The sequence below is a fragment of the Physcomitrium patens genome, chromosome 1, assembly GCF_059467195.1.
Source record: "Physcomitrium patens ecotype Gransden chromosome 1, ASM5946719v1, whole genome shotgun sequence".
NCBI lineage: Eukaryota > Viridiplantae > Streptophyta > Bryopsida > Funariales > Funariaceae > Physcomitrium > Physcomitrium patens.
The window spans coordinates 16,810,720-16,833,667 of NC_143410.1; the positions used below are offsets into that span (position 1 = coordinate 16,810,720).

Here is a 22,948-nt window from a genome sequence, read left to right on the forward strand (position 1 = left end):
TCAACCAAAAGTGATAATACCTGAGCATAAGATGTGAGCTAAAAATGCATGGTTCAGGTTTTCTGCAACTTAGCAACCCTCATCTTTGATACTTCAATGAAGTAAGTAATTAACAGGCGGTGTTCAACTTACAAAACCGATCATGTTTTATAACGACTCCCAACTTGGGTTACAAAATTACCAAAATTAACACCAGGTTGCTAAACCAACTTTCATAATGAAATTTAGACCCTTACATTAATTCTGCAACTCACTAGAATTATCTAAACGCCTTTCAAGCAACAAATTCGGTGGCCGCGACTCATTAGACCACATTCAGGGCTCTTCAACACATGCACCTAACAACCCATTGCAACGCATTCCTCCAGTTTGGATAGCTTTACTATGATCCACTACTTTTTCAACTACCGGCTACACAGCTTTTCATCTCTTGAACTCCTTAGTAAAAAAGCACCAATTTTCTTCAGTCTCCTCAAAGTCATGTGGTTTGCTGTTCCTTTCCGATATTTCCATCTTGTAGAGGTGAGTAATTTAAACTCCGTTCCTTGCTTCATTTTCCAGCGTTGATTAACAACTAAAGCATACAGCAACCTGCAACAATCCCCTCTCCCGTTCCATTACCTGGTCGGAAGTCAGAACAGCCGCTAGACACCTTCAGCTCCGATATGGATCCCTCAAGTCCTCGGCCCCATGGGCAAAATGACAGCGTTCTCCAAACGTACACGTACCCTTCGAAAAATTCTCGCACAACTTAGTCTTGAAATTGTGAGAGACAGCACCAGCTGGGGGACGAGCTGGAACGCTGTCACGATGTATTAGCACGTGCCTCACCATTTGACTAGCTTGCTTGATCTGTTCGAAAGACCCCTCCATTTCCACGTTCCTCAACCCCGCGTCAGTCTCATGCTCCTTAATCGAGAGCTTGGCACCAGTGAGCCGACAAATCTGCTTGGCATTAATACCACCCTTGCCTATGATAGCTCCAGCCAAGGATGCCTCAATGCTAATCTTCGCCGTAGACGAGGCCCCAAAAGAGTTCGCGGCAGCCATGCCAGGAGGAGTGGGTTCCCGATAAGATCCAAACCGACTTGCTTCTCTGTCACGACCACCAGGCCCCCCGCTTCCAAACCTCCCACCATTAGTACCATACATTCCTGATCCACTACCACCACGATAAGATGCAGACGAAGGACCTTGGTCTCTTGAGTAATCTTGCCGCGCGTAAGAATCCCTCTCTACAGAAGGTGTATTAAAATTATTGCTCGACTTTCGAAGCTCCTTCTCTCCATGCGCGAAGTGACATTTATCAGAAAAGCGGCAGCCCTCAGGTGTATCAAACCGATTACAAAGTCGAGTCTTAAAACCACCGAGGTTGGCACCCTGGTCATCTAGTCCTACCCCGCCGACAACCTTGCGTGCGCCACCGCCACCCATACTACTAATGTTGGCAAGAGGGGCAAGGCCGCCCATGCTTTGCACACCCCCAGGTACAAAATGTAGAAAGTGACAGCCTTCACCGTATGGACAACCAGATGTGCTGCAAAACCACCAAACACCAAGATGTATTTCAGAGAGAAGACACGATAATCAAAAAAGAAGCAATGGACGTTATTGACTCAGACCTCCGACCAATTTGGTATGCATGATGCATCAAACTTTACAGCGAGAGCACAAAAGGTCGAATTGTCAAACTCTAGCGTTTTGGTACAAAATTTCGACCGCTTTTATAAAATTTGGGAGGTAAACTTCAAAAACGAAATTCAAACCACAAAAAACCTCACTCAAAAAAAACCAAACTGAACAAAACAAGAGGGGTGGTGGGCGAAGGGACAAAAAAAATACATATATAGTTGGAACAATGCCGTGTCGGTGTCTCAGTGTTTTGAGGAAGGGAGTTAATTGGCAAAATCCTTCTCCGGTACGTTTAGGTTCAACCATTCATAATTAAAACTCAAGCTTAAAATCACATTTACCTGAAAAACTTAGTGCAAGGCTTAGTCCTGTTGCCTGAGCTGCCATCCTTGTTGTCTACATTATCCAATACAATGATATTATTAGTATTACTCACGTGATTTACAGGAACATGGTAGGTTTTGTTCGTTTTTCGTGAGACCGCGCACAGAGGGGAAGAGGTCTTCGCGCTACTCATACGCTACGCATGGGCACCGCAATGACCTGAACAATGGGAACAAGGCAGAACGGGGGACTTACAATCATCTCCTCCGCCATGCCCACTGTTTGTTCCATTACTGCCATTTAGTGGTCCTGACTCTGGTCGCGGCCTTTTACGAGGCGGTCCGTACGGATCCATATCCAGGTTGGAAGCTAAAACCCTATTAGAAAAATCACACATCAAGTCAGCAGCAAAAATTACAGTCACCATGCAATATCACAGCGCTGCAAATGGAGCATGAAAGCATAAGCAGCTGTATCCACTTCCAACGGAGAAACCACGCACAATGCCCCACAAAGCCGCAAAAAAGAAATACTCCATCAGTTTGAAAAGCAAAAAGAACCTCACTGCTCTTACAAACCGAGGCGCGCGAACCCAACTCCCAACCGCAACGCAGGTGGCAAATACAATAGCTCACGACGCCTTTCCTCGAAAGAATGCTAACACAGAACCCAAGCCGGCAGCGCGGGGCCAAAGACAAAGCTTTATTATTAAGAAATAAAACTATAAAAAAAGACGTCAAACCCAAATTAAAAATATATTATCTATACCCACAAAGCAGACCTAAACTAGAGCTGAATAGCGTACACACTCTCGTCTCGCACCCCCGTTCCCTCCAACCTACACACTACGTCAGAAAATAAAATAAACCCCAAACACAAACACACCCACACACACACACTCGCGCACCACACCGAGGTAGAAACAACGATGGGTAGCGAGCGGGGGAGGAAGGCGAAGGGGGAGTGTTAGGGCGTAGAGCAGCGACAACACTTGACTACAACTACGTTGCAAACACCCCAGCCACCCACGCACGCGCACACATGCACACACCAGCACTGCAGCGATTAGGCGGGAACGGCGATGGCGGGATGCGTTAGGGCAGCCACGCAAACACAGAGAGAGAGAGAGAGAGAGAGAGAGAGATCCTTCCTTCTTCCTTGCTTTCTTTCTTTCTTTCTGCTGAACGATTCTTCTTCTAATCATGGAAACTGGCCTCAGCAGCGACAGAGTAGTCAGTCAGTCCAGTTCAGTCCGTCTTCGTAGCCAGCAGTAGCAGCAGTAATAGCAGTAGCAGTAGTGGCATGGAAAGATGACATGAAGTGGCGTGGCTGGTCTCTCCCTCTCTCTCCCTTCAGTCTGGCTGGCTTCGCTGGCTGGCCCTGCTGCAACCCCCCTCCCCCCTTTTCCTCGGGACTTGTGGGTTCCCTCCCTCGCTTCCTTTCGCTTCCTGCACCCCCCCACCCCCCACCCCCCCTCCCCCCTTTGTTGTGTTGTGTTGTGCTTGCTGGGGCTGTGGCTTGGATGGGGGGTGCGTTGCCGCTTCTCTCTCCTCCTTCCCCTCCCCCCTGCACCCCCTTCACCGCCTTGGTGGGCTCGCCCTTCCCTTCTGGATGAACGACAACAGCAGCAGGGCAGGGCATGGGCTTGCTTCTTCATCTGTTGTGTTCCATCCATCCATCCATCCATCCATCCATCCATCCATCCATCCATCCATTGGAACTATATATCCTCTTCGTTCGTTTTTTCGTTCGTTCGTTGCCCTCGTGGCAGAGAGCGTCTGCCACGTCGGAATTTTATCTGCTCCTGTGGTGCTGTTAGAGGATTAGTTTAAGGCTAACATATCCCCTCAATCAGACTTGACCATGGTCAATTTTCTTCATGTACTTGTGAATGAATGAATGAATGAATGAATTTTGGGCAATTTTAATCTTTATTTATTTTTGCTGTTGTTGTTATGTGTCTACTTTTGTCCACATCCTCTCACACAAATTAGAACTTAGGATTTGAGTGAAGCAAGGGGCAATAGAGCCTTGAACAATGTTGAGGGAGGGCTAAGACAAATGGTTAAGGAGAAGCAATTAAGCAATACAAAGAAGAGTCAAAACATAATAATAGAGTGAAGAGTCTCTCATACACAAACACAAGTGGTTGGATTCAATCCTAGCTACTGGTTGTTGTCATCATAATCTACTAACACCATCTTTCCTAATTCTTGACTTTGATGTCTGATGTCACATTATTTGTATTAATCTTAGTTCTACTTAACCAATGGTAACAAGTTGGGTAGAATCAAAACTTGTACTATGGATGGATAAAATTCCATAGTAAAAGTCAAGTTTTGAAGGATGTCCTATAGAACTAGTTGTTGGACGGCCTTCTTTTTTTTGTTTTGTTTTGTTTTTGCATTGGATTTGTTAGGCATGAGTAAAAAAGCCTTAGGATAATATATTTTGTATTACGTATTTTGGTACCTTCTTATCTTTGAATTATCCAAGTTTAATTTATTCTTCTATCTCTTTGTATTTTTTCCTCGTTTCTTTTCATATCATTTTACACAATCTTCTTTCTTAATATATGAGATGCATGCTTTTTTCATCCATCCAAAGGTTATATATTTGTCCATGTATCCATCTTTAGATTGTATTGCAATTTTTGACATATCAATCACTTGCTTTGACATTTTATTTTCTAAACAAAAGAACATATTTTTTTTTACACCTCAATAACTTATTTTAACGTGTTATTTTCTATAAAATTGTACCATGCTGATAATGTTGTATACATAATAAATAAATATTTTTTGTTTCAAAATCCAAATATTAATATTTTGTTGTCATTAGTGATTTTATTTGGTTTTATGTAAAATATTATAAAATATACATGCAATATGAATGTTTTATTTATTTAATTATTTATTATATGCCAAATTGTAAGAATTATTTGTTTCTGCAAACACATTATTTTGTTGCTTTAGAATGATTAATATAAAACCCATCATCATAAATTTTCTTTCAAACATAGCAGTTTATAAGATTTTCATTGTCTTTGATTTGAGTCGTTATTTAGGTTTGTATTTGTGTTCTTACTTATTATATAACTCTCCTTCAAACAAAACGAACCCCGTTTCAACTCTTCAGTGCCAATACACACCACATCGCATTAACAAAACACACATCCTCGAATACTGCTACAACGTCTTTAAAAGCAATACCATACTAAGAGTAACGGGGTTTGAACAAGAACCAAGAAAAAGTTTTTACATAAATCTGATTAATGTAGAAAAGAATCCTTACATATCAATGACACACGAACAAATCAACGCATTTTTAACATGCCCTAACACTATTGATAACTTTCATGGTTGGATAAAGTATTAAACAGCTTGTCAAATTGTGCATGCATTCCTGTAGAGATCGATTTCATGCCCAAGGTAGTTGTTCCCATTAAACCTGGAGTGGGTTATACTGCAGTCAAAAGATTGGCTATGGACTACTAGTTGTTGATAATAACAAGAGTCACGAACCTCGAGTAAAACTCAAGTTTTTCAATCGCCAAGTTTGCTACATATGCATTAGCGTTGTGCATACTTCCACAAGAAATTGACTTTGTTAAAAAATACAAAAAAGAGGAGGGAAAAAAAAAAAAAAACTACACTAAATGTATGGTATGATGTGGCAAAAAATTGCAATCAAGAGTACAAGATACAAGTTCTTTCTAATCCTTTAAGACTGGAGCATCCCCCAAAGGCTGAAGCAAGTTCTAACGCTCCTGCATGGTGCGAGAAGTTACAGACAACCTCGTAAGTGATGTGCGTGAATGGGAGAAAGTGTTCTGTAATAGTTATCTGAACGAGGAACAAAACAATTCTGATTTTTCAGAGGAACTAAAACTATGGTGGCCCAAAAATCTCTGGCCATTTGAGGAGAGCTTTCTCCGCAGCATCTCGTCTAGCTAGTTTCTGTGATTTCCCAATTCCAGTGGACATGCGAAGCCCTTTCACGTAAACCCTAATCCTGCACAATTCGTTTGGGGTATTCTGATTGTCGATTCCTATCAACCTGAAATAAGATCCACGACTCAGAACTGAACACAATAAATTGCTAGATCTTTCTGTAGAAGGAACATCAAATTATAAAAAAATTCCATGCTAGCCTGAAAATGCCAGAGAATGACACATATAAACATTAATTGGTTTGAGTAATTAAAAAACGAAACGCAGGTAAAAGGATTTTAGGTGGCACTCACTTGTAATCAGGCTTCTCCTGCAACGTCAGTACACATCGTTCGTGAAGCAAGGCCACCGGATTCCTTTTTGGTTCGGCGAGAAGTAAGAGGGGTAACAAACGGGTCTCAACAAACTTTAGGGCACTTTCCAGTCCCTGCCAAATGTAAGTTTAAGAATGAGATGTATGATCTCGAAGCTGTTGTATCTATCACACACAAAAAAGGGACATAAAGTTTCTTTCGGTCGCTCCACAAGCAAAATACCTTTTCCACGTAGAGGCCACCAATGTAAGCTTCAAGTGTGTCTGCACAGGTTTTCATCTGTATTGATAAGCATACAGAATCAGTAATTCGTTAATGGTTCTAAGTTATAGCTTCGTATGAGATAAAAAAAAAGACAGATATTGACTCGGTTTCAGCACAACGAACTCACCTGCAATTCCAAAAGAGTAGTTGCTGAAGGCTTTTTAGATTGAGAAAAGGGAGGATCACACAATACAAGCTCACGCAGATCCAACAACGTGCACCAAACGCGAGCCAAATTGCTATTACATACCTGCAAAGGCCAAATCCAGCCCACAAACGGCATCCAATCACATGGCAAATTATTCAAGCAGCTGTTAACTTCTACCTTTCGTGCTCAACGGTTATCATTGTTGTTGTGCTACAAGTTTTCATGATTAGTAGCGTCCTATCGTTTCGGCATCTTCCAAAACATTGGCCATCACGAAACTAAGCCACCAACTGGCAACAGTATTTTAATAAAGTTCAAGCTACAATTTTTTTAGTTAGGTGTATAATTACCAGCTGTGACCTTCGCTCCGTTATTAAACCCTGCATCACACGACAATGAATCAAGTTCCTTTCTAAGGGTCCACTTTCGGCAGACGAAGACAAATGATTCCCATAAGCCCTGCAACGCAGACTACAAGCATATGAAAGGGTCAACTAGAAAAATAAAGAAATGAAAAAGCTGAGCAGGAAAATATAGGAAATAGACATACAGTGGACAACAAAGGGTTTCGGCGAATAAGGTGGAGCGAAGCAGCAAGATTCAAGACAGTGTCCCCTACTAGAGCCAGCTGCAATCGAGCCTGCAATTGGAAGCAGCAGCTCGGTACGTTAAATGGAGAAACCACAAGGCAATTTAACGATCGTAGAAGACCAGGGAGCAGATTAGCGTGGAAGTCTTATATGATACTATTTGAAGGTCAGACTCAATACAGCTCAACATCAATAACCCCAACTGTGCAAACATTTGACAACTGCTTAAACCGTCCACTGAATCAAAAGAAGGAAAGCCTAAATCTCATGTTCTATGTTCACTATCCACCATGAAACAGGGAGGAGGACAACATGAAAGATTAGTCTCTGAACCTCTCCGTGTGCGTCAGAAAAACTCATCAAGTTGTCGTCATCCATAGTCTCTGACCTTTGCCACGACATAAGAGGCTTCCTCAGCTTATTCTCCTTCATAGATTGAGGCATTTTTGACAAATAGTAGCTCTTATGAACCTGACCCATACTAGAAAGAGAAACGGCGGACCATCAGGACCTCATTGCCACAAGCCAAGAGGAGAGCACATCAAAGCACCATTAAATATTGAACTGGCAATTCAAAGGGACAGGTATAGGTGGGGACCAGAATTCGTAGGAGTAGCTCACGAGAATGGATGCTAGAGCCAAGCTTCTCAGATAATATCTGTTGAAACAACCATAAAAACATTTAGCTAAACTCCGCTACAAATTCCAAACTATAGTATCACTTAGAACCTGCGCAAGCAAAATGACATGCAAAATACCCTAAACCTTAGACAAAGACAATAAGAACAGACTGGACATTCTTTTTGGTCTTCTATTGTATGCCCTAATCACAGATTCAATCAATGCAAAGAAATGCAAAATCGAGGGATTATGTTGGACCTTCAGTTGTAGATTGAAGTTCTTGGGAAGGGGTAGAACTTCGTGTATCAAATCTGGAATCCGCCACCAACGCTCAGGTTCACATGGCAATTGGAGCCACTCTCCCAAAGGGTCCATATTATCGCCTGTTGTAGTTGAATCAGACGGACCAACTTGTCCGTTCGAAAGCGCACCTTGGCTGTTATAGACGAGCTGTCTGCTAAGAAAACTCATGTCGGTAGATTCTGCTCCCATTTCTTCTTCTGTTACATCACTCAAAACCCTAAGCGATTCCACATAGTTGAATCCATCAAACCTCCAGTACACATCCTCTTTTACATCAAATTCCAAGGAACCTGTTCTCGCCTCCACATTCATGTCCTGTTCCTTTTGGCAATTCAGGTTGCCACTTCCTTGAGCATATACACCTTTAGACTCCGAAACATTGTCATTCACCTCCACAGCGAGTCCTCTGTCTTGGATTGAGCCCGGCTCAAAATCTGTTGCAGGAAAACCACGACAGGAGTCATATATAAATAGATTTCGCCTAAAACCAAACGTCACCATTCAATTAAACACATGCAATCGTATCAATTCTAAAAGACTCGCTCCAATTCCCAACTACAGAGCAAAATATACCATCAGACGCCTGCGAATTTCTCGAGACCCGGCGCAAACTAGTGCAGAACCCGCTCCGCCGAGCCCTCCCAGAGACGAAAGCAGAAGGGGATTCATAAACCCTTTCTGCGACCAGGAACATCGCTCCGGACATCCCCAACCCCCGTCGTGACATAAAACAATGGCTGCATTCTGTAGAGGCACGGGCCGTGACATGGAGCCAAGCGGGGTTAAATGTTGCTCCAATCCCTCCCCCACATCCCTGAATCATGATGCCACCGTTATCAAACTACCCACAAATGATCTTAGACTCAAAATCATCATAGAAAACTTCTTCCTTCTCGGAACATCGGTAATATGAGTCAGTCCAGCGCTAGTTGCTATTATTCTAAGGGGATGGCAAGCTGACACTCCCTCGACATGCTGTGCAAGCCCACACCACCAAGGAGAGCAACTTTTCGACTTCGATCGGATCCGTCCCAGTAACGACGTTTTTTGAAAGGGGTTTTCGGCGAACAAATTCTGTTTGGCTGCGTCGAAGAATCTCATTAGTCACACTCACCTCTATATCTAAATTTGTGACCTCCTCTCAGTGCCAGTTGCCTTTTTAAAGTGTTATTTTTCATGAAATTAGGAACCAACCACGTACCAGCCCTAAAGACTTTTGTTTTGAGCACTTATTGCATTTTACGAGCCATAAGTACAGCTTCTCTGACCGAGTGAGTTAAAAAGAAACATAAGTAATCTTTTGGCAGTTTAGAGGCTGCAGAACGAGTGAAGCGCACAACAATCATTTTCGTTTCTTTTGTGTACCAATCGGAATAGGGAAATGACTACTATGATGCTGAAAACTGATCCATTTGTTTCCACTTCGAAATGTAACCGAAAATGGTGAAGGTAGAAGAACAGACAACAAACGAAGGACAATCCAGCAGGTGCTTAAACAACTTGCATGAGTGAAGGAGGTCTAACAGCATACAAGTCGACGGCAAGAAATCCACGAATTGACACATCAGATTTGAAGCTGTAGGCAAACAATCGAAATTTCAGAAATAGTTTCTACATGGGGTCATGAGATAAACCAAAAGTAATGCAGTGGGACACCATTCGATTACGTAAAATACTGATTATTCAGTGGTTTCCTTTGAAAATCTATCCCTTCCCTGATTTGAATACCAATGTCATGTAGGCATGAAGCCAACATGAAGCCAAGGGTTGGTATCACGAATTTGGATTAAAATTGGAATGGCCTCTGTACAATAGACATGCTCATGTGCCGTCTGACTATCTTACAGCCATCAAAATTGACAACCCCAAAGTATCACAGCAGCAAAAGCAAACCTACACTTCCAAAACAGTGTCTGAACCTTGGAAGGACATTCCCTTCCGTTACTCTGCGTTGGGCGACTCTACGCACTCTGATGGTCAACCTGGGGGTAGTCTCATGATTGAGGAGGCGAAGAGCTTATCCAGGAGGAAGGAACTGGTACAGGCGCGTCCTGTGCTTGAGAATAGCCAAGAGGCGGCATCGCACATCTAGTGCAGGCACAATCTCAACAAGCTCTGCTTCAGGATCCATTAATCTCGTCAAGGGGCCGCATAATGTTGGAGTGTGCTCTAAATCCCGGAAGTCAACATGGGGTAGAAATCGGGGATACTCGGGATCGCCAGCTGGCGGTAGCTGAAGCTGACACTGTGTGAGAGGAGTGATACCGCAATATGTAGCTCCAGACGCTATCAAGTCGACGGACTGTCCTGGTTTTACGTCCAAACTCGCATAAGACGCTTCTGCTCCCATGATCTCTCCGTTGCTCGATATACTCTGGTATTTTTCCTTTTTCTTTTTCTTCTTTTCTTTCTTCTCTTCTTTCATTTTACTCAAATTAATTCTCAGGATCAATTTTCTAGGTTCGTCTTCATTTGAATCAGCCATACAGCTCGCTGCACTGGGTGAATCTGACGTCCCTACAGTCAACTGCTTGTCTGCACACACATTGGTACCTGGTTCATCTGTTTGAGCAGGACGACCTGCAAGCTCGTTCATTGCATCCACTACCCATTGAGTGGTTTTGACCTTTTGGTAAACCCACACAGCACCCACAATTAGCACAGTATTTTGCACCACATGGTAGGGTTTTGATTGAATCGCTTTTCATCTCCGTGAAAGTCAGAATATGGGAAAAGATTCAATTTATGATAAATAAGTGTACGATCTGTTTATCGTAAATTGTAGATTGACTTCCTGTGCATATTCGATACTTTTCTTCCTATTGACGAGTGGCGCAGTTAATACAGATCAAGGAAATGCTTGCTCTCCTTGAAACTAACATACTCTAAAACCAAATTGGGCCTTTGTAGTGCGTCTTCATATAAGCATACTACAGACCATACCACAGACGAATAAAAAAGAGAGGTCCTTGAGCCAATTGTTTGCTTACCAAACGTTTCGAGCGTGTCGTCCCAACTACTACTTTCGAGCTATACGAGTTCTCCAGTTTTTGCTTGGGAGTAATTCCGTTCTCACGACACCTGCAACCAAGTCCACTTGAGAGTTTAGTACAGTTTTAAGGATGCAACTGTGAAGTCCATCAATGGCAACAGCTGCAAGACTCTGCCAATCGACATAGTGCTACCTAATAGAGTTCTTAAGCAGTCAATACCAGCTTAAAATGGCATCAAATTCATCTTAAAAACATGGAGACCTCTAGATGAATCATCGAGATCACTGCAAACGCCTGGACTCACCAAGTTTGTAACAAGACAAAATTGTAGAACAAATCCTTCCAAAAAAAAAGACACTCACTTTGTGCACCCTCAAGAAGTTAAGAGTGCATACAATCGGATGAAAACTATTAGAAGGATGGAAAGACTACCACACAATGCTACAAGGAACAATAGTAACTTCGTCTCGCAAAAGCAAAATTATAAAATACTATTAAATGTCTCTCATGGTTCATCATATATGCTGTCAGAGAATTTCGACATCGCCCATTTGAAGTACAACCAAAATAATGTGAATTATGTAACTTCAAAACAAATTTCGCGTCGTTTTAGTATTGTGTTCTTCTATGTTCGCTTACTGTGTGATTTATGATTCTCTCCTGCACAAATAAACTCGAGATTGGGCCGACTCGTAAAGATGATAATGGCTTCATTAAATTTCAACTAATCCTAATCTCATTAACTAAGCTTCACCAGCGTAAAACCGAGTGTGTACCTGTCAAATTGTGCACCACTGTGCTGATTATGAATCGGCTCCTTTTTGGGAATAATTGCACGTGGAGAAGGAAAGCTAGCAGGAGAATCGGATCCAAACATGCTATGCCCTGTGGCACCACCCCTCATCTTCGCCAGATAATTGTGTAAGAATCCACCTCTATGTGATATATCCACATCTTGGCCGCTCAGAAACGGATCCGGACCACCGATGGGCACGTTAACCATCTGTGGAACTGAAATATTATGCACCTGCACTGTACCTGCTACATTATGCAACAACCCTGACACACAGAAATTGAACGTCCAGATTAATTCGCCGAACGAAATCAAGCATAATCCAGTCACCTAAACGTTGTAGCGCCAAGTTTAATTCACGCACAATAAATTGTTCAAATGATCACAGTATTTCCTAAATTGTTGTTGCAATAAGAATAGGCGAAAAGACATAAAGGATATTTACCCTTGAAGGAAGAATTTGATGGCCATCCCGGCAAAGACTTCTGCAATAAAGAAGTTCCAGGAAAAGCCATAATATTCAGCTTTGTCAGTTCTTTTTTCTCACAGCTGCTCAGAGCCTGAAAACCAAAAGCTCCTGTCCATGTTTCCATTAGTTCCGGAACTGCAGGGAGCACCAGTGACTTCACACCAATACTATGCAGCATCTGCACAGGACAAGCAACAAGCAACATAAAATCAGACCAACGAAGGATAAATAATGGATATTCGAGATCAGATGAAGAAAGCAAGAGTTTGAGACCAAAGTACAGAGACTAAGGAATAAAAGCCGAAGGCTCTTCCACGTCACCAAAAAGAATCTATTACCTGTTCAATAGCGTACATGAGACGGCGGCACATTCCCTGTCTACGATATCGATAACGAGTTCCAATCAATGGCATCTCCGCTAACTCATTTCCGTGCACTCTGAGATTTGAAGGGTTGCGTTAGAGAAAGTAGCCAAACAACGTAGCAAAGCTAAACAAATGGTTGCTTCTTGAATGGATATTTGTTAATCAACAGTGTTGATAGAGCCTTCTGTTGGTCAGTGATAAAAACACAAATGGAGTGAAGACATAACTTATCAAGAGGTCAAGAACATGGGTAGAAGTCAATAAAGCAAGAACACTGTCGTATAACCCTAGACAAGTAAATCAATATGAACTCTAAACTACCTGATAGTTGCAACCGACACAAGCTCATCTTCGTTCTCGAGAATCATGGTGTAGAATCCTCGATAGTTCAGTCGACTAACATCCGACCTGCTTAGAAAACCATAATAGTTGTCGAGAAATCGGTTAAAGGGAAAAAAAAAGTTTTCAGGAAGAAGATTTAAGACTGCAACAAATTTCACTTCTAAACTTCTACCATAGGAATTTGATCTTAATACTTATTTAAAAAGATGTTCGCATTGCAAGGCTCAAGTAAATCTAACTGTAGAGTCAACAATAGAAACGAAAACCGAATAAAAGAGGAGCTATTTAACATTATTTTAAAAATTAAAATAGGTGAAAATACTCGAGAATACAAATTTTAGACAAACAATCATCACAAAAGACACAACTGTTTACTTAAAGGAAAATAAATACAAGAAGCTTACCCCCGGTTATACAGGACATGAGAAACTAGATCAATGTTAGTGCGCGGATCGATCATAGGCTTGAAGCATTCTTGCATCACGCTTAGAGCCATGGAAAGCTTGATATTATGCTCAATCAATAGCTCTTTATCCCCGTCAGACTTAGGGTCCGAATCTTCAGCTTGAGATCTCAACAATGTCCATGTAAATCCTCTACTCAAGAGATTGGTAACACCAACGAGGCCTCGCAAGCTCTGATAAATCTGCTCAATACCACATCCCACTGATTACAATGCACTCAACACCTTTGCACCTGGTGGAATTCAAAAGGAGAATCTTATTAAAATCTCAACTTCATGATAACCCATAACTTAGTATTGCAGATTCACATCAATCCCGAAACTGAGCTTACTACTATCTGCAACAAATCCTACACTGCTCAAGACAGTGCGATGCAGAAGTGTGTCATCATAGGTATCCACCGTCTTCATTACAGGCTATCATGAATAGCCAAAGAGCCAATAAAAATTACTACCTGTGTGCATGATTCGCTGCAGAACCAGCTTCCTTCTGGACAGTGATCCATTTTAGGAAAACCCCTTTCATACAAACACTTCACGTGAACTGCACCAGAATACAAGCACCCAGGTGGAGGGATCAAAACTACAATGCTGTATCGCCAACTAGCTTTACTTGAGAAAAGCGACGAGAACATAAAATCCTTCTCCCTGAATGTCAACTAACAAGAAAGTTTACTTACGATGTTATGTGCAGGTACTACAGAATCTCCGGAATCAATAAGCTCTTAATGCAGGCACTACACTGTCCTCCAATAATACACTAGAAAGGACTGGAAACTAAATTCATAAGATTTATCTTGAACATTGTCTTTTTCTCGAAGTGAAAATCAGCTGAAGGATATAGACATATATAACCACGCTGTCAATAATACGTAAAAGTTTACATCACAAGCACCTTCCTAAAACCTTTGTTTGTGTTAAGTTCTTAACACAATTTAAGACAAGATTAACTAAAGATTCACAAATGGCAGATACACGTGCATAGGTGACAATCACCGTAACAATAAGCCCAATGCTTCCCAGTTCTTTCTGGCACTTACATTCACGTTCACACTGATCGCAGAAGAGGACTGTCAATTCGTTGAATGTGTTCTGATCACCGTTAAATTGGCTTCCATCACATATTGCACAACGACAATTGGGACAATACCATTCGTCCTTAGGAACCTCCTGATGGATGACATTCACACATAATATACACAAGTCGATCAAACTCAAAGGCTACCTTCCCGAACCTCTAAATCATAAGAAATGTTAACTAAAACTTCCAAGTTAGCACTACTGAATCGAAGAAAAAGCCTCTTATAGAAAAGCAATTACTAAAGCATTATCCAAGCGAACTGTAGCAATGAGTAATACATAATTTAATATAAAAAATGAAACCAAGAATTCATAAGAAATTTAGCGTCGACAGAAGGGAGTAATAAAAAGAATAAAGCACAAAAAAAGAAAAGCTGTCCCTACCAGGAGGTCCATGCAAGTCAGATGGAACGTAGATGGACAATGATCACAGCAGATGAGCGTTCCTCCATCGCCGCAAACTCCACATGTATCATCGCTCCCATCCCCCTCCACCTTCCCCTCTTCTTTCTCCGGCCTACGTCTTTTCCCTGAACCTGATTTGGAATGTACACTGGACCCCGTGAAGTCATTCTCCTTTTGAAAGACCTCCATCTGTAACTCTGTAAGAGACTTGCCGCCATCCACAAAAATGTTCTGACAAGGTCGATGCAATCTGCTGCCACAATGCTCTTCAAAATATGACAAAGTGAAAATGTCATTGCAACACCCACAAAGCACTCCTGCGTTCGTCACCCATCCATGCCCTAGATTCTTCTTCCCCTTGTGCAGGTAGAACAACTTCTGATCTTTCACTAGCGCCCCAGCTTCGATCAACCACGAAAGAATGTTCTTCCTCGCATTAACTCCACCTGTTGCACCCGTGCCGTCCTCCGAAAGCCCGTGGCTACTTGGAGCAGAGAGTAGCACTTCCATGCGACAACCTCCTCGATTCCAGTTCTTTTTCCCCGACTTCTCCTGAGTAGAAGGGGATTTGTACTGAGCCCAGCCTCGTTTGCTCCTGACGGGCTCCTTTGGTAAATAGGGTGTCCCTGTAACTCCCGCTGACTCTTCAGACACCGAGTTTCTACTTTTCTTACTTCTGCGTTCGGTATCACCAGACAGATGGCTACCTGAGATCCGTTTCTTGCAAGTCTTATCACTCCTCCCAAAATGCTGAAATTTGTCCCCAAAAACGTCTCCATTGTGTTCCAATAAACCACTTTCTCCTGCAATCTGTCGCCTTAGTAGGTTAGGGGTTGTGCAGAGTCCTGCATCACCGGGTATGATAAATCCTTGCGAAAACGGTGAACTAGTCAACAGCCCATTCATATACAGAGAGGAGCTTTTTTTATCGTCAAACACCATGTCTGTATTGCCGTCATCAAATCCTTCTTCTGTCACGTGCACACAGCAAGAATGCTCAATTTGTGACCTCTCTTCATGTAGCGTACACGTCGGATTCATGCTAGCGTTACTTCCTCCGATATCCATGCTGATCTGGTTAAGAAATCGTCGTCGTCCACCTACTACAGGGTCTGCAGACTCTACACAAACCTCGTGCGCCTCCTGAGGTTTCATTGAAAGCTTACAGTCGAGAACTTAAGAAAATCCACCTACATCCTAAAAGACAACGGTTAAAAACTCTTCCGTCATACTGTTCTGTCATAGAAAGGTGGCGATGCACCACCTTCCTCCTCCTGCCTGGCCTTGCAAGAGGGACCAGACACTTCTTCACGACTCTTTTCGCTGAAGCATTGATTAACCCAAAAGAATCACGATCGAATTTAACAGGTCGTTATCATATATGTTGTATTGCTCATCCTTAAGAAGAAAAGCTCCAACTCTGCAGGTTGCTTCACTGCTAGGAAACTCAAGTTTATAAAATGTCCTACTTATTTCCCGCTCCAAGAAGTTCTCTTCCTTCAAAGTGCAGTGTTCGAAACAGAAGATTAATCTTCATTTGAAAGCTTTTAATTCTACAATCCAGTCTCCTCATCGCATTCTTGCTGAATCCTCACATGCTCCATAGGAAAATCTTATACGATTCTCTCATCGAAATAGAATATCCTGAAATACACTGAATCTTCCGGGTATAGCGTTTTCTAACTAGATTCCCTCTCACCAAATTTCCTTTCAAAAGAGATCCACACACAAACCCCTGGTCCAGCTACAACCAGAGGAACGAGAGAGTGTCCCAGGTCGAGGTTGAAATCTCGATGAAATGTAACAATCTTTGAAGGAATGTCCTATCTCGGCTTTCCACAAAAAAAAATTAAAACCGCACTCCCTAACTCCTTTATGGACTGCAAAGAATTTAGGTTATTTCCTTTCTCTCACTCAGAGGCTCGCCATACTTCACAATCCCAGCGTTCCAGCATCGTCTTAACCACTATTGCCGCACACCACAAGCCGAGCAAGCTCTTTACAACAAGCTGCAACTGCACAGCAACACTTCTCTCAAAGTATTAGGGTATTGCGCTTCATGCAAAACCATCGCGAAAATTGTCCAATGTGAAACGAAAGAGAAAGAGGTCAACTGCTAGAAAAATCAAGTATTACCCTGTCGAAATCCTCGCCATAAATTCCGTCCACCTCGCTGAAACAGCCATTAACACAATGCTAACGTAAAAGGCAATTCACAAAGATTGTCGCAACAAGCGCTACAACTCACCTCCACAAGCGTCAGACTAACTATCCCATACTCTGTAACTGTTCTCTCCTCCAGTGTCTTTCACAACCTCTTCCTTGCGCGAAGTTCTAACACCTCAACATCAAAACCTGATTAATCTCGATGACAATCAAATCGTCGCTCTTTCTTTCCAGGGCTTGTTTCACAAAACACCAACCCTAATCCCCTCCAAACCCCAACTCAAACTCCTCTTCTCTCTCGTCCCTCCAAAATTTCTAAAAAATAACCCTGAATTAAAGCTTAATTCTCTCCCTGCTGCTTTGCATTCCAGCAAAACGAGCGAGAATCGATTCAAGACGCACTACACATCCTTCCAATTGCTTCATTCTTCGCCACAGCCTGCACACATATGCACAAGCAGTCTTCCTTCGTCTCCATCACAAGCTTGCTTCATAGACTCCTTCGTTATCTTTTACTTTCATGCCTCATCTTTCTGGATCCTTAGTTTTTAACACCCTATGCTTCAATGACTGCCTCTCTCTTTTCCTTCACTTCCTCTTCTTTTTCTGGCCTAAGTGCTGTTATAATTCTACTTCCTCCTGTTTCTGACGAAACATTTTCTTCTTTCTTTCATCCCTTATTTCTTTCCAAGTGCACTTTTTCGTTGGATGGAATTACGGATGACGTTTGAGATAAGAGACCCTGATGCAGCCTCTCATCCATTTTTTTTCCTTGCAACCTCTGATGATACCAATTGATTGCAGTGTGTTACTTCGTTGATGTCACACCCAAGTTTCACCAAAATTTCTGTGAAACTCCACAAAAGCATCAAGTTACATTAGGTGATGGTTATTTATCGTTCGCTTGTTTGTTATAAACCATTCATTTCGAACTAATCTTTTCACTTATGTAAACAATATTAAACATGAAGATCGTTCGTTCGTTAGTATCGTCGGCCAATTCATCAGTCCGTTGTCCAGTAACGACGTCAGATTTGGGAAGGTTGACGCTGAAGGTCGTGGCGTTCAAGGCTCTCGAGACTTCCCGGGTTTCTCAGCTCTTTGAACCGCTCACACGCCATTTCTTTGCGGGAAATCGCAGGCACCGCCGCATCCAGATTTCTTTTGACTACGATCCACCACTAGTTAGTCGAATTGGATCTACTGAGTACAATCTCACGGGCGGTCTTTGAAGATCTGCCTTCCTGTGCAGCAGATAATTGCGTCCTGTTTCACGTCCACGTCGTGTTTCATTCGTCAGTGGAATATGTGAGATCATGCCTATGAGCACAGCGGAAATAGTTTCCAGTCCTAGCCTAACGTTGTAGTTGTAATGCGGAAGGTGATTACACCATGTCATTACAATCCTACTACTTGTTTTCTCTCATTATTGCTCTTCTAGGCCATCAGAAACTCCTAGAATTCACTTGCACTTTACTCAGATACTTGCTCGCTGCTAGCAGCACCCTTCCAACCAAGGATTAGAATACAGGGATTGGCAATGAAAAATAAGTATCGATCCTTCTGAACAATTAGCACGAATTATTTGAAGAACTCCGTCTAAATGAAATTGTTTCCTTCCACTTCCCTTCAGGTCTTGTAGATATATTTTTTTTCAGTTTCTCCTGATGTCGTTTCAATGCAGTATCAAACGTTTAAGTTTTGGCTGCCAGTATGAGCTCCAGTATCATCAGCAAAACGAGTAGATAGAACCGCCGATGTTTCTCATTTAGATCTTTGAAGCACTACCAATGTCGAAATGGTGTAGTGGATTACCACCTCAGACAGGCCACAAGGAGGAGGAGAAAGGTGGAAGATCACACAGTTCGCTTGGCCGAAGGAAGGACAGAATATTTTTCGATGAGGCCATATCTTCGACTCTTAATTTGTCTGGGCTGAGTCCTGAAGAAAAATTCCATCCGGTGTGTACAAGCTCCAATGTTTTAAGTTCAATGTAGATCAATTAAGGAAAGAGTGTGTGTAACAATCTCAGTGACTACGTTAGATGCATTCGAAAATGCTCATGTTGCAATTGCAAGTTCTTTAGTTTAACACTAATCTGTATGTAGCAAAAAAATTGCTAAGGTTAAAATCGCCTTAAAAATTGTTCGTCGTCACACAAGGCGTCTGGTAGAAGAGGTTCATGACCCTAAGTTGTATCTTTTCTGTAGAGTCTAAGCTCTCTGAGCTGTGAGCATAATGCGTGTAGATTGTGCCAATAGCTCAGTCTTCATATGGTTTCAAGTTCATGCCAAAGGCGCTCTACAGAAGACATATGCAAAACAAGTTGAAAATGAACATGGCCACGTTGTAACCATCACTCAGCCCTACAATTGAATTTTGAACTGTGCTGCAGGTGATCAAGATCGGGCCAGGACTAGCTCCTTACACGTCTGAAGTTTCTTCCACACCCCATGATACTCCTTCAACACCCCATGATACTCCTACTCCATCTCCTCAACAGTCTTCTAAAGGGCCTCCCTCCACAACTAATGATACACCTTCCACTCCATCTCCTCCACTTTCCTATGAGGCGCCTCCACTAACACCTCCAGGTACACCTTCCTCTCAATCTCCAACACAGCGGTCCAAAGGGCCTACATCAACACCTCCTGGTACACCTTCCTCTCAATCTAAAGCGCCTATATCAACACCACCTGATATACCTTTCACTTCAATTCCACTATCGCCACCTCCTGCCATTCCCAGGACTCCCAGGGAGATGAGCAACACAGAAAAGGAAAAGAAGAAAAAGAAGAAGAAGAAAGAGAAGAGAAAGAAGAAGAAAAAGCCGCAACCTCCTCCACCAAAGCCGCGGTCGCCGTGTGTAAGTGAATGCGAAGAAGAGGTCGAAACGAAGCTGGGCGGAGGTGTGACAATGCCATCAATTTTCGCAATGTGCCATATTCCAGCAAGTCGTCAGGGTATATCGGAACCTGACACTTATCAAGTCTCGGAAGACCGTTCTGGTGTTGGATCATCTTCTTGGAGGGACGAAGACGACGTGCCAAACTTCCCCCCTGCCGTACCTAGCAGCTATATGCGTCTCAAAGGTATTGTAAGATCCTTCGGGAACAAAATTGATGCCAGAAATTTAGTCGAGGTTGGTCCTCACGGTTGGCATGCATCGAGTATCGCACCTTACGATCTCGGCGACACTGGTGACACGGTAACCGTGGACAGAGCTGGATGGCATGAAAAAGAGAAGTGATTGAAGTCCTAACCGGAATGGATCTTGATAGAAACAAAATCGAAGACAAAATCCAGACAGTGAGTCGCTGCAATGCGCGCAGACTAGAAAAAACGATTGCAACAACCAAAGGTTGACCGGGGGTGCTTTCATGCCAACAAATACTATTTTCAAGGTTGATCCATTCTCAACCCTCCCTGCTCATCTAGTACTCTCCATATGTACTTCAATTAAGTCTTTGTTTAATTTGAGAGGCATGGATAGGCAATATCTTATTGTGCCTAAATGATCGTAAATAATCGTTCTAAGCGACGCAACAAAGGGCGTGATTGGATGCAGTTGCAAGTGGTGCAAATGTCGAAGAACGAAAACTGATCTCAGTATCAGTTCGTCAGCCATTTGCGGGTGGCCTCACGAGGTACCTTTACTGATGAGAACGGGCGACAGAGGAAAGGGCACTATGCAACGTAAAACTGAGGACTCAAGTTGCTTGCACTGTAATTCCACGAGGTCCACTGTCCTATAGTTTCTTCTTCAATTCTTTTAAGGTAGATGATCCTCTTGTAACATGTCACTCACCTTTCTCAAAGCACTATTGTCACAGAAATAGCTGCATGATTGATTCGGTGGACTAAGCTTCTCAACATGGTACCCCAGGAGTGTGATCAAAGATGGCCTGCTCAACTTCCACTCCGTTGCTCTTTCAGGCGATCAATCTAATGGAACCTGAAGAAAATTCTAATTTTTTATTCGTAGTAATGTCGACGAATAATTCATTACAACAATATTAGTCCACAAATTTTGTATGTTGTGAATCTAGAAATAGATTTTATTTTATTTTTTTCAAATTTTCAAGTTCTGGATGACTGTTCTTCATTTTATACTGCGTTTTCTCTTCATCTTATAAATTTATTTAAAATTTTGTTTCACTACTATCATTACAATGTATTCTGTTTGGGTATTTTTGGTGTTTACATGCAAAATACTCACAAAGTTCAATTTACCATGTGGTTTTTAGTATTTTACAGTGAACTTAAGCTTAAAATCTAGTGAATGTTGTTGTTTTTCTTTTTTCTTTTTCTTTTTTTTAAATCTAATGTAGGAGAATTTCGTATTTAAAAACAAAAAGTCATTTGTAGGTTAAATGAACTCTATTTTCGCTACAAAAAATTGTTTATACAACCAAACGTATTGTTGATATCAAAAATTAAAATTTTTAAATATGAATTATTACATTCTAAGAGGATTGTGTCAGAAGATTCATATAAATTTACTTTTAATTGTGGGTTATCTTCGTGAGACATAGTAATTTCAATCGTACTATTTGAAATTACTATGATTTTTATGACAATTTTTTTTTTTTTTTTTTTTTTTTTTTTTTACAATGCAGTGAATGTAATGGTTCATCCATTACTTTTATTAGTATTTAAAAATCGTGTTTAGTTGTGTAGACAATTGATACAGACCAAACATACTATTATACTATTTTTTTGGTATGAAAAGTTACGGAAATCATTTTAGATCTGGTATTGAATCAACCTTATTTTTAAAATAAAAAAGGGATGGGCAGATCAAATTTGAAGGTAGATTCAAGAATAACTTAGGGATTCAAAAGGAAATGTGCATATATATACACATCTTCAACATTTTTTAAGATGGAATTATCTCTTTGCACATATATACGTAGTAAATTCAAATGAATTTATGCAAATAAAAACAAATGTTTAAAACAAGATATTATATATATATATATATATAACTGAACTTTGCTTCTTACTTTTTTCCCCTTATAAACAAGGTATTATAATAGTTTGAAATACACTTGAATGAATTTCTATGTTTATGCATTTGAAAACAAACATCTACATGCGATTAAAGTTAGACTTTGTAAACTAGCTTTAGAATTACAGTTAGTTTTTTTAAACTTGAAATGTACATATATTAAAAAAAGCAAGTTCATGTAGATTTATTTCAAGAAAATATCACAAATTTAAAACATATATTCAATTTTTTTGTTAGATTCAAGAAATAAATATATAAATTAGGTTTTTTTTATTTTTTATTTTTAAAAAGTGTTAATGGAATCACTCAAAAGAACTACAATCCTGGGTATAAATGGATGAATTTGAATTTGGAAAATTGGCATTGATGTCTTAACAGTCCAAAGATATAAATAAAGTTGAGGTTGCAAGGAAAGGAAAGGTGAAGAAGGTATTAATTAATCAGACGAAGATCATTTCAATCATCATATAATTTATGAAGAAACCATTTAAAATTCAAGAATTGAAGTAATAGTGCTTTGAGATAAATCAGTAAAATCCTAACACGTCCATTCAATCATCGCGAGGTTATAAAAATTTGAAACATTAAACCTACAATCATATAGTTTTAAAAAAACACAATAGATTAGTATAAATCCGAGTTTTAAAAAATCAACATGTTTTCGTTTTTATTATTTATCTTTAGTTTATTGGGGATTTTTTTTTTTAAATTT

General features: G+C 41.1%; 4 protein-coding genes across 10 annotated transcripts; 1 reads left to right on the forward strand and 3 right to left on the reverse strand.

Moving 5' to 3' along the window:
- Positions 1-122: 122 nt before the first annotated feature.
- Positions 123-3,875, reverse strand: LOC112287718 (zinc finger CCCH domain-containing protein 31). 4 transcript variants are annotated; one of them, XM_024531064.3, is made up of 4 exons: positions 2,531-3,875; positions 2,212-2,333; positions 1,974-2,028; positions 123-1,537 (listed from the first exon to the last, which is right to left on the reverse strand). In XM_024531064.3, the coding sequence occupies exons 2-4, from the start codon at positions 2,309-2,311 to the stop codon at positions 655-657; spliced, it is 1,038 nt and encodes a 345-aa protein (XP_024386832.1). In that variant the 5' UTR covers positions 2,312-2,333; positions 2,531-3,875; the 3' UTR covers positions 123-654. The 4 variants fall into 4 exon arrangements, with proteins under 4 accessions (XP_024386832.1, XP_024386818.1, XP_024386826.1 ...); XM_024531050.3 differs by having other exon boundaries at positions 2,522-3,875; XM_024531058.3 differs by having other exon boundaries at positions 2,517-3,875.
- Positions 3,876-5,617: 1,742 nt separating this feature from the next.
- Positions 5,618-9,272, reverse strand: LOC112282373 (uncharacterized). Of its 2 annotated transcripts, none has more exons than XR_012217818.2 (10): positions 8,723-9,157; positions 8,105-8,583; positions 7,824-7,883; positions 7,559-7,696; positions 7,186-7,275; positions 6,986-7,015; positions 6,615-6,737; positions 6,446-6,486; positions 6,203-6,336; positions 5,618-6,015 (listed from the first exon to the last, which is right to left on the reverse strand). XR_012217818.2 is itself a non-coding variant. In XM_024519903.3 (10 exons), exons 1-10 carry the CDS (start codon positions 8,970-8,972, stop codon positions 5,847-5,849), a joined length of 1,530 nt encoding a protein of 509 aa, XP_024375671.1. In that variant the 5' UTR covers positions 8,973-9,272; the 3' UTR covers positions 5,618-5,846. The 2 variants fall into 2 exon arrangements, 1 of the variants encoding a protein (XP_024375671.1); XM_024519903.3 differs by having other exon boundaries at positions 6,446-6,502; positions 8,723-9,272.
- A 567-nt stretch (positions 9,273-9,839) lies between these two features.
- On the reverse strand, positions 9,840-17,678 carry LOC112282353 (uncharacterized). 3 transcript variants are annotated; one of them, XM_090251546.1, is made up of 11 exons: positions 17,196-17,678; positions 15,039-17,074; positions 14,615-14,744; positions 14,030-14,118; positions 13,516-13,757; positions 13,091-13,177; positions 12,743-12,842; positions 12,381-12,582; positions 11,919-12,201; positions 11,140-11,230; positions 9,840-10,775 (listed from the first exon to the last, which is right to left on the reverse strand). In XM_090251546.1, the coding sequence occupies exons 2-11, from the start codon at positions 16,212-16,214 to the stop codon at positions 10,167-10,169; spliced, it is 3,009 nt and encodes a 1,002-aa protein (XP_090107672.1). In that variant the 5' UTR covers positions 16,215-17,074; positions 17,196-17,678; the 3' UTR covers positions 9,840-10,166. The 3 variants fall into 3 exon arrangements, with proteins under 3 accessions (XP_090107672.1, XP_024375635.1, XP_024375652.1); XM_024519867.3 differs by having other exon boundaries at positions 13,091-13,180; positions 17,196-17,664; XM_024519884.3 differs by having other exon boundaries at positions 17,308-17,632.
- A 648-nt stretch (positions 17,679-18,326) lies between these two features.
- LOC112281494 (uncharacterized) lies at positions 18,327-21,383 on the forward strand. Its single transcript, XM_024518086.2, has 3 exons — positions 18,327-19,186; positions 19,621-20,629; positions 20,794-21,383. The coding sequence occupies exons 1-2, from the start codon at positions 19,016-19,018 to the stop codon at positions 20,473-20,475; spliced, it is 1,026 nt and encodes a 341-aa protein (XP_024373854.1). The 5' UTR covers positions 18,327-19,015; the 3' UTR covers positions 20,476-20,629; positions 20,794-21,383.
- The last annotated feature ends 1,565 nt before the right edge of the window (positions 21,384-22,948 follow it).